The 13,355-nt window shown below is 35.0% G+C and overlaps 1 protein-coding gene across 1 annotated transcript; it reads right to left on the bottom strand.

The window, feature by feature from the left end:
• Positions 1-2,736: 2,736 nt before the first annotated feature.
• On the bottom strand, positions 2,737-5,690 carry eny2 (ENY2 transcription and export complex 2 subunit). The gene is given in 5 exon segments (NM_001002427.2): positions 2,737-2,954; positions 3,134-3,208; positions 3,297-3,367; positions 5,201-5,274; positions 5,574-5,690. Coding segments are annotated over 4 exon segments (288 nt in total). The 5' UTR covers positions 5,269-5,274; positions 5,574-5,690; the 3' UTR covers positions 2,737-2,880.
• Between the last annotated feature and the right edge of the window lie 7,665 nt (positions 5,691-13,355).

The following is a 13,355-nucleotide window of genomic DNA, read 5'->3' as shown; positions in this document are numbered from 1 at the left end:
TTTCTGTACTAATGGCATTCTGAAACTGAAAAAGATTTGAAAAAAATATTACATTTGTGTATAACACACTTATTGTAGCGGATTTATATTTTTTAATCAATTTCAGTGCCATTTCAAAATTCCATAAAAATCAAATAGTACTGTCTAAATGGCCTATTGTGGTCTCTACTTATCATACTAAAAGGGACACATGCATGTCCCCAGAGCACTAACAGGTTCACATTCAAGACTATTCACACATGTCCCTGAACAATGCAGCAGGCTACCACTCTGACCAGTTACAACATAGACGTAATAAGCAATTTAGTTAATGTTTTCTAAAATCACTGAATATTCATGTTCTAGACATTGTAATAAACACACAAAGAAATGTAAGGAATTTTACTTAAATTTTGACAAATCCAGACGTGCAATAAAGGAGATCAGCTCAATGTGAAGATTGCTGGTAACATACTGTAAGTTCATGGCAGGATAACCACATCTACAAAAAACTTTTTCTATGCTCGCTTGCCTTTTTTTTTTTTTTTTTTTAGAATTGTTTAAAGTGATGCTGTAATTCTGCAACAGTGAGCTTTATAGGGTTAACTGACACAGGGAAAAATTGAAATGTTTAACTTTGAACAGTTTGTGTTAAAGTTTTATTGTTTTGTCTTTTAAAGCAATATTACAGAAGACCTCCAAAGTTCTGCCTCCACCCCAAACTGGCTCAACTATTGGTGCAGCTGCTGTAATGCTGCTAATTGATATATCTTCACCAGCTACTTTTTTAGGTACATCTGTACTCACTGCATGCAGATGTGGTCAAGGCGATTTGCTGAAGGTCAAACAAAGCATTAGAAGGTGAGCTAAACTATCTTGAACATGGTTGTTTGTGCAAAACATTCTGAATAATTCAGAATGTGCTGATTTTCTGGCACTTTCACAGTGGAGCTTTCTCTGGAATTGGCGGGAAAGAGAGAATATCCAGTGATGGCATGTTCTGTGGACGCAAATGCCTTGTTTATGCCAGAGGTCAGAGTAAAATCACCAGACTATTTCCAGTTCATAGAAATGGAATGAAAAAGTGTCTCAAAATATATATTAACGGAAACTGGCAGAAAAGCATCTCTAAATACACGTCAAAATCAAGATACAATACAGTTTTATTCAACATTCTTCAGGATTTTTTGCTTTATGTGCAACAGAAGAAATTAATAAAGGTGCTGGGTTTACTGTTCCATTAAGGCAAAAGGACGTGCAGTCTGGTACTATCTAAAGTATCTAAAGTAACAGGTGAGTGTGCCTCATAAGCGCTCTTAAAGTATGCTGCACAATATCTTATCATTTTAACCTAAATCCAGATTTGATTTCTTTACATTGATTACCTTTATTTCGTGGAACAAGTTTGCATCCAATCATGACTTGTAGATCATACTTCTATGTTAATGATTAGAAATTTAGTCTTGTCCAGAAGAGGGCAGTGGTGTGTTGATGAACACTTCAGAGCGAGGGTGTCTTTGTAGTGTGCAAATTTGAATATTCTTCACTCTTTAACTTTCCTCGGTTTCATTTATACCATTACTCAGTATATTTATAAAGCACTTTTAATGTGGAAACAAAGTGCTTTGAAAAAAAAAACAGAAACAAAACCTAAAAACAGCAACATCTGATAATTATTGGTACAGAACTGTGCACTACTAGCAGAACATCTGAAATTGGTTTAAATACAATGCCTTAAACCAGGGGTGTCCAAACCCGATCCTGGAGGGCCGGTGTCCTGCATATATGAGTTCCAACTCCAATTAAACACACCTGAACCAGCTAATCAAGCTCTTTGCAGGACACCGGCCCTCCAGGACCGAGTTTGGACACCCCTGCCTTAAACCCTTGAGCACTTTGAAATTACTATGCTCTGTGATTGCAAGTCATTGTTGGGACATCACAATCACTTTGTATTATGGGGCATGCAGTTGCTGGAATATACAGATTAAGTAAACTCCTTGGTCAAAATTAAGGGGCCCAGGGGCTGTTCATGTAAACTTCCCTTGTACACTTGAATTGGAATGCATTTTAAAATGGCGTCCAGACGAGAAGTGCTTAAGGAAGTTCAAGAGTGTCCCTCCATAGGGATGAAAGCATAAGGATGAGCCCTTCTGAAATGAGTTGTGTGTGTGTGTGACACCAAACAGCTTCTCTGCACAAGTATGATGGCTGAAGTGTCCATCAGTTGTATTTTTCAAAATCCTTCATTTCAAAGGACATTAAGTAGGGGCCAGTTTTGAGCATTTCGGTTTGAAATAACACCAACATGGCAGCCATGATTTATTTTTCACTCCGAAGTGCCGTTTGTAGGGTTATATATACTATATGGGATGCACTGCATGTCAAAAATTGGAATGAAAAGAAGCCCCGGACCCAATATTTTTTAGGTAAATAGTTTTCCCAAAAATAAAATATAATTTACCCACTCTTTTTCACAAAACAAATGAAGATACTTTGAAGAATGCTAGTCGTAGTTGATAGCACCCATTGACTTCCATAGTATTTTTTTCCTTCAAGTCAATGGGTGCCAGTTAACAGCAAACTTCAAAAAAAAAAAATCTTATTTTGTGTTCAACAGAAGAAAGAATCTCGAAAGGGTTTGAAACATGAGGGTGAGTAAATGGTGAGGTATTTTTCATTTTGGGTGAACTATCACTTTAAAATATCAGTTCACTATAGAGGCGATTTTTGAATGATTGAAGCTGTCTGAAATAATTATGTACAAACATGATCAACCTTTATTGGGAGTAACAAAAAGACGAAGAGTGAAATCACACCACAAAACAGTTCAACTTTCTGGCATTGCTATTGGCATAATGTCAATACAAAAATGACAGACGCTTTCAGAAATACTGCGCATCATGTAGAGTGCTGTGCGAGAAAGGCTCTTATTCTCTGAAGCAGCTCCTTCTTTACACTGTCAGGCACCAGGGCTGAGGAAAAGAAGAAAATAATGAATACCAATGATATATAATGATGCTCTGGTCACAAAAAAATAAAATAAAATAATAATAATTATATATAATAATTATATATAATTATTATATATAAAAATATATATATTGTTTTTAATGTGTAATAAAACAATAGGTGTAGTGTTAGTGCAGCATACCTCTTCCTTTGGGAGTAACTCCAGCAACCAAGTCTTCCACAGTAACATTTTCTATACCTTTCTCCTTGATCACCTCTGCAGAAAAATTCAGCAAAACTTGCTTTGACACAAACCAACAGAAGTGAATGCAAAGCTTTAGGAGATATTAGACTCATGTTTTTACCTTTGCAGAGTGCTTTGAGTTGATCTCTCCAACCACACTCGATGAGCTTGGCTCGAAGCAACTCCTTTAACCTGATCAAAAAAATATATATATATAAAATTGATTGTCATTATATGCAATGCAGCTTCTATACATGGCATATGCATAAGAGCTTAGTGAGATGCAGACCTCATTTCTATACGTATGATCAGGGCTTGACATTAACACACCAACCCGCCAAATGCAGGTAGATTTCACCTGTGGCGGGTTAGACACTACAACTAGCCACTTTAAGTGGTTGAAAATAATTTTTAAATTGCCAGTGCTGCCTTATAACTAAAGATTAGAGTTTTAATCTAAGACAGTTTGTCAATGATGCATGCAAATGTGATATTAGAGTCGAGAAGCAGCACAACTAAATGAGAGTATGATCAGATGCACAGTGTGTTTAAAAGCTCATATGTCCCGTTTCCTTGCGTAAAGCAAACGTGCCTGGAAACGCAACTGGTGCGATCGTTTCTCTTTGAAATAGACTGAAAAAAAAAACAGTGATCATGCACCTGCAGTCTTGAGTTCAAGATTTTTTTGGAGGCAGCTGCGCTTGCCACTTTCGCTTATTAAGGAGCCTAATGTTTACAGTGTGTGCATGATTATCCTTTCAATATTGCACACAGAATGTTTGACTTTCTTTTGCTTACAGTTATTTTTGTTAATGTGGTTTAATTATCATCTTTTACAATAGCATTGCTTTAATATGAGATTAACTCTTCATTTATCTATAGTTAACTGATGATCTGGGACCTTTAGCTTGGACAGACTGCAGTGTATACTGTATAGTTTTAGATGCATGAGAATAATTTTTTTTAGAAATGTCAATTGTAAAAAGTTATAAAAAGTTATATTTTGCTTGTTTTTACACATTATTTAGAATTTGTGGCGAGGAAATAACTAGTTTGATGTAGCCAGAAAAAAAGATAAATCCTTAGTGTTAAGCCCTAAAAAGTCATGTGAAATAAAACAAATTGCAATTTGACACTATGAATCAACAACCCATTTGTTCATGCTCATAGAGCAAGGTCACAACACACATAGAAGTTAAATGAATGAAGACATAACACAACATTTAAATTAAGTAATTTAATGATGCCAAAGTCAAATTAATGCATATAAAATATATTTTCCCAACAACAAAATTGTGGCTAGTAGCATTGGAAAACTACTAGCCACAGTGATTGGTGATCCAAAAAGTTAATGTCAAGCCCTGTATATAATAATGCCAAAACATTGGTGTCCATTGCGTTCCAACAGCTTAAGACCAAAGAATTAAAAAACTTAGTCATTTATTACAACTTATTTTGTAGCCAAACAAATACTTAAATCTCAGGACAACTCGAATAATATCTACAACATTTCTTAAATGATTAAAAAAATAAACATACTTCAGAAATGTGTATAGGTATGTACATAACTAAACTTACAACGTCTAAAACGAAAAAGATTGTTCCTTAAAGTTACCTTAGAAATGCATGCATGTGGGAAAATCATGGGAGTTTTTGAAAGAGACTACAACAACAGAAGTAGAGGTAAAGTTGATTTTATATTCGGATATTCAGACATTCTCTTTAATAATATAATTTCAGAAATTTATTTTTTGCCAATTCTAAATATGGAAATCATATTAGCAGCAATTGACTATCAAAGTACAACATTGTTCACAGTGAATTAGATGGTGATAATGTTGTTTAGAAGTCATACGTGCATGCTAATCCCGATCGAATATTCAAAGTAACATGTTAAACAATACAGAGACTGCTAAATGAACGAATATGCGAATATAAAACCAACTTTACCTCTATAAGAAAAAATATAATACGAGTAGACGACTTGCAATTTTTGAGACAAACATAATGATTACAGACACTTACCTCTCCCTCTCACCCATCTCAATTAACTTCTGGTTAATGGCGGCCCTCATTTGTGATTCTTTACTCATATTAGTCTGAAATAAGAGGTTAAAATGAAGAGACATGGCGAACTGTAGTGCCAAAGACTGCAGGTCTTAACTTGGCCAGTCACAAAACACAATTTTCACCTTGCATCATAATTACATTAAGCATAAACAAACAACAACTAGACGGACTTTAGAGGGGAAATACACAGGATGTAGAATATTTTTCATCACTGTAACGATGTTTAGCACAGGTGGTTGTTTTTTTAAGACCCGTGGCTATAGCGCCGTACAAATTCAATGCTAGTATAAATTATAATTTAACAGTATCCGATTTGTGATAAACGTACCAGACACTAATGAATATGAGCATAATGTTCTCATCGGCGTGTAAGCGCTTTTCTCTCTGCTGTTGTGAATAGCCGGCCGTTCCACACCCCGTTTACTTTCCCCAAAGAAACACGATCACCAGCAGAAGGTTCCTCCGTACTTAATGGTTCCTATGCTCTTACGACGTATGGCGGTTTGTGAGCTTATTCATTTGGTTTGTTTGCGCTTGTTTTCTTTCCCAGCACTTACAAATGATCTAAATTTAGCTAAATTTGCTAATTGTTTTGGGAGAATTCTTTTGACTACTGGCAAAGTTGCACAATGTTGAAAGAATACCTGCTTTTGAAGGTACACAGTTAAAAATTGTGTTAAGAGAGAGAGAGAGAGAGAGAGAGAGAGAGAGAGAGAGAGAGAGAGAGAGAGAGAGAGAGAGAGAGAGAGAGAGAGAGAATATATATTAATTATACTTAATGTATATAAGTCACTCTAATTTCTATTTAGGCTCTAAGGTTTGTAGACGAGGGGAGTGCTTATGTTTGCATTTAGTATTTTTTTCTAACATATACTAATTTCAGTTCTTTAGTCAGTATAGTTTAATACAATGTGCGTGTTTTAATTAAATAATTAATTCAATTTAATTTATGAATAATTCATTTTTCCAAGATTTATTTGTTATTTTGATTATTGTTTTGTACCGTGCATTAATATGTGTCAGCCTGTACAGTTGACATCAGCGTCATCTGGTGGAGGGTTAAAAACAAAACAGCTAAAAGCCCGTGGAAAAAAAACACTAAATGCATGTAATCAATAATACTATTATGAATATGTATAATACATGTATTTTGTTAATGTATTATTATTACAACATAATTCCTGTGGCCGAATATTTTGTATGGAATTTATTTATAGTAAACTAGCTTTACTACTACTTCTACCATGCTTTAAGCATAAAATACCTCAATATCTCATCCATAGTGCCCGACAGTGCCAGGCGGTGAGCTTGGGGAAAGCAGGGGGATAAATCAAAATTGGACATAAGCTCGCGTGATTAGACAGAACGTGATTCACGTGACTGTGAAACCAAAACACATAGATCGGTAACTGTTCTAATTTCCACTAAACACCATACTGTATTTCTTATATTTAGTTTCCATGGAGGCATCCTGTACCACAAGATGGCGATGTGCTATTGGGAATGTAAATCTACAAGCGTGTCCTCAAGACAGTCTGCTGTTTAAATTAGGAAAGGTAACAGTTTAGAAAACAAATGTACAAGACCGCCATTTAATGTCTTACGTTTATAAAAGACAGTCAAGAGGGTCTTTTTCTGTTGGTGAAAAAAATAGGTTTTTAGATGTAAGTCAAGAACATGTTGTTTACTCTGCTTGTGAAAATATGTTAAAGGTAATCCACATATTGACAGATAATGACTTTCCAGTAAATTAAACAGATATCTATTTGGATTTTTCTTTTCTTGGTAAAGTTGTAATGTGCCACTGCAGGACAAGTCAAAATAAGAATTAACATAGTTGAGCTTTGCCTTCTTTTTTTCTTTTCTTTTCTTTTCTTTTCCATTCTTTTCTTTTCTTTAAATAACCATAAGACGCAAGATTTAAATAAGGCAAAGTAAGTGTTTCTGTTTTTCCCTACTCTGTGGTGGTTTTCTGCGTCCATGCACCTTGTTTTCACAGAAAAACTATTTCAGGCTACAGCAGCAGCCAGAAGCTTTTCAATGAGGCAGAAGAAGTCATACTGACGGGCTGTTTGATTCAGGCAGAACACCTGTGGTACAGATTTAAGGCGGTCTCAGGTAGAACCTTTAATATCACTTTTACCAAGCAGAAGTAGTCAAACTAATATTATTTTTAGGGTTATTGTGACTAATATATACAAATGCAGGGGTTGAAACATAATTTTCTATAAACAATTCATGTAAATATTAATTGAATTAATCATTTTATTCAGCAAATACACATAACACATTTTAACATTTAAAGATACCCCTCACAAACACAAACTTGTACAACTGGGTATTGTACTACCCCTAGAAATAATGAATAGTTTTTTATATTCTACAAACTGTATATTCTATCTTCCTACGCCTAATCCAGCAGTCACTGGAAACAATCTGCATTTAACATTTTAAAAATACTTGATTTTGAGTCATTTATCAAAATCAAGTTTTGGTTTCCTCAAGGAAATCATTAAAACAACCCAACAACCTCATTCTAAAAATGTACCAAGATATATATATATATATATATATATATATATATATATATATATATATATATATATATATATATATATATATATATATATATATTTCTGGAGATCACTAAATACGTCCCAGAAGGTACGTTTTTTTGCAGTGTTTGTTTTCTTGAATCCACGAGAGGCCGCTGTGTATGCTTTTGAGATCTCAAATTTTTCTTGCGAGTGCCATGGGCTATATGCACACGGATTTTTAATTTTCAACCAGGCAGCCCAATTACAAAATTGTTACATTTGAGATCTGATTTCTTTAAAAATCAGCGGTCTTCACTGCGTGCTAGATTTACGAAATGAACTGGGTCTTAGATCGGACAAGAAGCACTGCATTAAATTCCATTTCCCCCCACCATGTCTTAAAAATATGACAATTTATTTTACCCCTGTATTTTTAATGGAATTTCTGCGCTAGCCTGTTACTACTGAAGGCGCTAGTGGTTACAATGATCATCTCGTTTTATGCTCGAACAACTAAATGAATGCTCAAGTCTATTCAACTGGATGTATTGTAATTACATTACAACATTGATGCTTTAAAAAAACAACCTTGTGGAATTGAAAATACGCACATTAAGCTTTCATCGAAAGTTTATCGTTGGCTTTAAAACTCTTGCTCTGCATAAAGCCCATTCGCACCTGCTGTTCTTGTGTGAATCCACGAGAGGCCGCTGTCGACTCAATTACTGAATGACTGACTGACCGATTAGTTGACCCTCCCTCCTCCTTCCCTAAACCCAACCAATAGTGTTTTCAAAATGTCCATTTGTCCTGCTCACCTACTTTTCTAAACCCAACCGACAGATTTAAAAAGCGATCCAGAAAAAGAAAAGCCCTCGTCTGATTTTTACCACATTCTCACCCTCTTATTTACTTGTTTATTTTATTTTTTGGCTTATCATTTAGTCTTACCAGCTTTCTGAAACTGTTCTTCGCTGGACTCGAACCCTGTCATTGTGGTCAACTCCTCTCTGTGTCTCAAGTCCACCAACGTGCATGGCGAGCTACTAGACAAACTGGTAACAGCGGGAAAGCTGTCCATATGGAGGTAAGCGGTCAGCTGGTAAGCGAAAATAGAAATGCCATCATACCGCTCCGAAGCATTCGTTTTAAAGATTAAATGCAGCCATATGTAGCTCTGGCTACATAATTCGCAATCTCCAGCAATGTAAATAGGACTACGTTTTCAGAATGAGCCTATGTTACATAAAAATGTTCTCACAATGTAAAACTGTTATGGTACTGCAAAACTTTCATATTTGGCCCCAGAATGAAAGGAATAAAACATGCACAGTAAAACAATTTGTATTGTCGGGAAGGTGTGTAATATACAACTGGACATAATTTCTTGCTTTTTACATATCTTGGGTCATTTACAGATTTTAAATATGACAAATTTAGGCTGACATACAGTTTGTAGGCAGGAGTATCTCAGTTCCTAACCTCTATTCTCTAGTGGTTAGACAAGAATTATTAATTTAAATTATAATTTCCACCCACAATGGCTAATTAAACCACAGGGGTGTCGCAAACTGTGAAAAAGTGTGGCATTGTGCTTTTTAAAGGGGTCTTATTATGCTTGATTTGAAGACCCCATGACAGTCTCTTACCATGGATTTGCTCATCTCTGGTTTAATTAAACACTCTACTGAGCTTTCGTATGCCTCTGGATTTCTAATTGCTTCTGTTTTACTGATTTCAAAAGTGGTGAATGAGATAGAGTTTGTAACGTCTGTCCTTAACACCTTTCTAGACATTGTGTGTTGATTTTTATTGATTCTGACTCGTATCTGTGTTAAAGTCATGGTCTGAGGGTGTACTATCGAGGGTTGAGCGGGCACTGGAGTGGAAATGTCCTGGTCTGACAGAGTGATTGATGATTACAAGCTCTATTATAGAGTCATAGTGTCCTTTTAAAGGAGAGAAAAGGATTGGGAGATTGATCGTATTCGCATGTGAGATCCACAAACAGCTTGTTAACTGTCAGTCTGAGATTCAGAACGATTGTTCCTTATTAAGTCTGCTTTCAGCCTCACTTTTATGAGCTTTTTTTGTGCAACGTCTTAAAATAAGCAGTTAACTCTTGAAATATGAGATGCGGAATGCAATCTGACAGCGTTAATAATGTTTTGAGATATATATTCGAAATTAATCATGAAAGTAGTGTAAGTGATAGGAGGAAAGCAGTCAAAACATCCTCTTTTGACTGTTTCTCTGGGGATAATTTTTATCATCCGCTAACCATTACCAGTGAAGTGAAGAGTGCAGCTGAGACACGCTTTAGCAGAGGAATTTGCTGGCATATTTAATGGAGATTCTACATGGATGAACAGTATCAGCTTCATCTGGGCTTTTATTCACTGGGCTAAGTAACCATTAAAAACTCTGGCTCTAATGGTTTGCAGGAAAACCATAAATGTTAAGCCCTAGGAAAATGTCATATTGGTCATAGGCCTCTTTTTTTGAAAGGGATAAACGAATCATTAAAAACAGTTTAATTGTTTCAGGAAGTTTCTCCAGGTGGTGTTTTATGGATGGGGAGGCAGTGATTCACAGTTTCTCTCTTCTAGTGGTGTTGCACTTGATCTGCCACTTTACAGCTGCTAATGCCTGGCAACTTCACAGTCGCCATTTAATTCGTCATGAGCTGGGGACGTTTGCTTTTGTTATATAATCAAGACGTCAGACTGAAAGACGCAAGAGAAATCGTGATTGCACCCTGTCTAATATTCAGAACACCACATGTAATGAGGAACTTTTTGCTTTTAAATATTTGTTTTTTTAACTGTAAACATGATAGTTTTCTGTCCATATGTTCAGTATAGACACAGCTAATGCACATAGTTTTGTTTGAACCTTTTTTGACAGCACAAGGTTTTCTTTCTCTTGATATACTGATTTAATATGTAATATTTTGTCCTGGGCTGAAAAAATAACTTAAAAATGTAATCCCAACCTATTTCTATCTTCCGTTGAACACAAAGTTGTAGCCACTGACTTCTATATTTCTTTCCTACTATGGATGTCAGTGGCTCCCACTTCCAAACATTTTTCAAAGTATCTTTTTTGTGTTTAACAGAAGACAGAAAATCAAAGGTTTGGAATTTTGGATGTCTTTTGAGATTTTTTATCTTACATTTTGATGATGATGATGATGATGATGATGATTATGATAATGATGAGTATTATTGTTATTATTACTACTACTGCTACTATTGCTACTACTACTACTACTACTACTACTACTACTAATAATAATAATAATAATAATAATAATAATAATAATAATGTTTACCCCCTTAAGTGTCAGGATTTTGTCCAATGCTGTGATGCTATTGTCTAATGATTTTTTGCTGCTTAATTTATAAAGACAATTTACAATAATAAATTATTATTTATTATAAGCACATTATAAATATGTAAGTTAAGAATACAGCATAGCTGCAGTTATAAACTCCTTACTAACGTTTATTAATGTTACTACTACTAATACTACCTACTACTACTACTACTACTACTAATAATATTAATTTTTACCCCCTTCAGTGTCTGGATTTGTCCTATTCTGTGATGCTATTATCTACTACTGCTACTACTACTACTACTACTACTACTACTACTACTACTAATAATAATAATAATAATAATTTTTACCCCCTTTTGTGTCTGGATTTTGTCCTATGCTGTGATGCTATTATCTAATGATTTTTTGCTGCCTAATAAAGACAATTTACAATAATAAATTATTATTTATTATAAGCACATTATAAATATGTAAGTTAAGAAAACAGCATAGCTGAAGTTATAAACTCCTTACTAACGTTTATTAATGTAGAGTTAATGCTTAACAGATAATGAATTCACTAGATGCTAATGCTTAATAAATAGTTCATAGTGTGTAGTTATTATAAAGTGGTCAGTCACAACATTCCAATACTATGTTATTCCCAGATAACAACCGCTGAAACTAATAAGACAACCTTATCTGGGTACTTTGAATCATCATGACCAGCAGTGAATCCACATCCATATTTAAATGCTTGTCTGCCACTGCACTGTTTTTGACCATTAGGCACCATCTTATTACTGAATAATACATAGGTTGGTGTGTGCTCCCAGTCATTTTCGTATCTGTCAGCATTTTTTATTTTTTCAACTATTCCTCTTTGTCTCAGGCTGCCAATAAGCCTGTCCAACTTTTTGTGAAAACAACACCCTGGAAATACTTCATCCCTTACTTAAGTGAAACTAAATTAATGCATGGTATCATTTCTTTACTCGCTAACTTTACTTAAGCTTAGTCACAAATTTATCAGGGGTTGCCACAGTGGAATGAACCACCAAATTACTCTGGCATATATTTCATCCTGCAGATGCCCTTCCAGCCACATATATATACATACTTTGTTGGTAAGTGACTTTCTAAGTCGAACTCTCTCTTTTGTATGTTGTAGTACTGTATTTATACCATAGTAATTGTAGTGTATTAAGTTTGAGATAGCACTCACATATCAGGAATGTATGTGTTTTGTATGTGCCACCCTTTGTATAACCCTGAGTTACTTTTTTGTTCGCCATCTGTTTCTGTTGAGTCTCCTTTTTTCATTACTGCAGACTAGTCCAGTGAAAAGAAAGAAAGAAGAAATGCCAGCATGTGTTTAGCGTTTTTCCTTATCGCAAACACAACAGTAATCTGGCTTTTTCTGAGGTTAATTATTGTGATCTCATGATCGCAACAGAGAAATACTAGGAAATCTCTGTAGACTGATGGCATTTCATGCCGTTCAGCCTTATAATCTTAAAATGTGAGCAAAACCACCTGTTTTGTCATCACTTTAGATATTACACTATTTAATCATTCAAACATTAGCGCTAAAGTGATGTTTATGTAGTAGCAATGGCTTCTGCTGTTCTGACGTCAGCTGCAGATGAACGGCAGAAGAAAGTAGTTTCTCAGACAAAAGGATTTTGAGACTCTCCGTGTTTGATTTTCTCTTTTATATACACGATTATGTCATCAATTTGTTGTATAAAGGCAATATCACACGAGTAGCAGTGCAATATGGCTGTATATCTACACTGGTGCTACACCAATGCACGCCTCACAGCAGTGCCGATATACAGCCATATGGCGCTGCTACTCGTGTGATATTGCTCGTGTGTGTGTGTGTGTGTGTGTGTGTGTGTGTGTGTGTGTGTGTGTGTGTGCATGTATGCTTGTATGTGTGTGTATATACTCAATCCATAATCATAGAAGGAAATATTCTGTTTAATTTTGTATGTAAGTAAAATTGTGGAGGATCTTTATATACTCCTAAACATTTTCTGTAATTGTGTATATTTCCCAAATAAAATAAGTAAGTAAATAAATAAATAAAAAACATTAGTTGCATTGCCGGATATTGGTTATAATTTATAAGTGATGTAAGGATTTCCAGGTATTACTTGTTCCCAAATCAGAGGCAACTTTAAAACAAGCTTGGATTGTTATTGTGCATAATAAACTTCACTCAGCCACTCCCAGCTGCTACACT

The sequence above is a fragment of the Danio rerio genome, chromosome 16, assembly GCF_052040795.2.
Source record: "Danio rerio strain M-AB ecotype USA chromosome 16, GRCz13ab, whole genome shotgun sequence".
Classification (NCBI taxonomy): Eukaryota; Metazoa; Chordata; class Actinopteri; order Cypriniformes; family Danionidae; genus Danio; species Danio rerio.
Note: the sequence above shows the minus strand (reverse complement) of the source record. Positions and strands in the feature narration are given on the sequence as shown.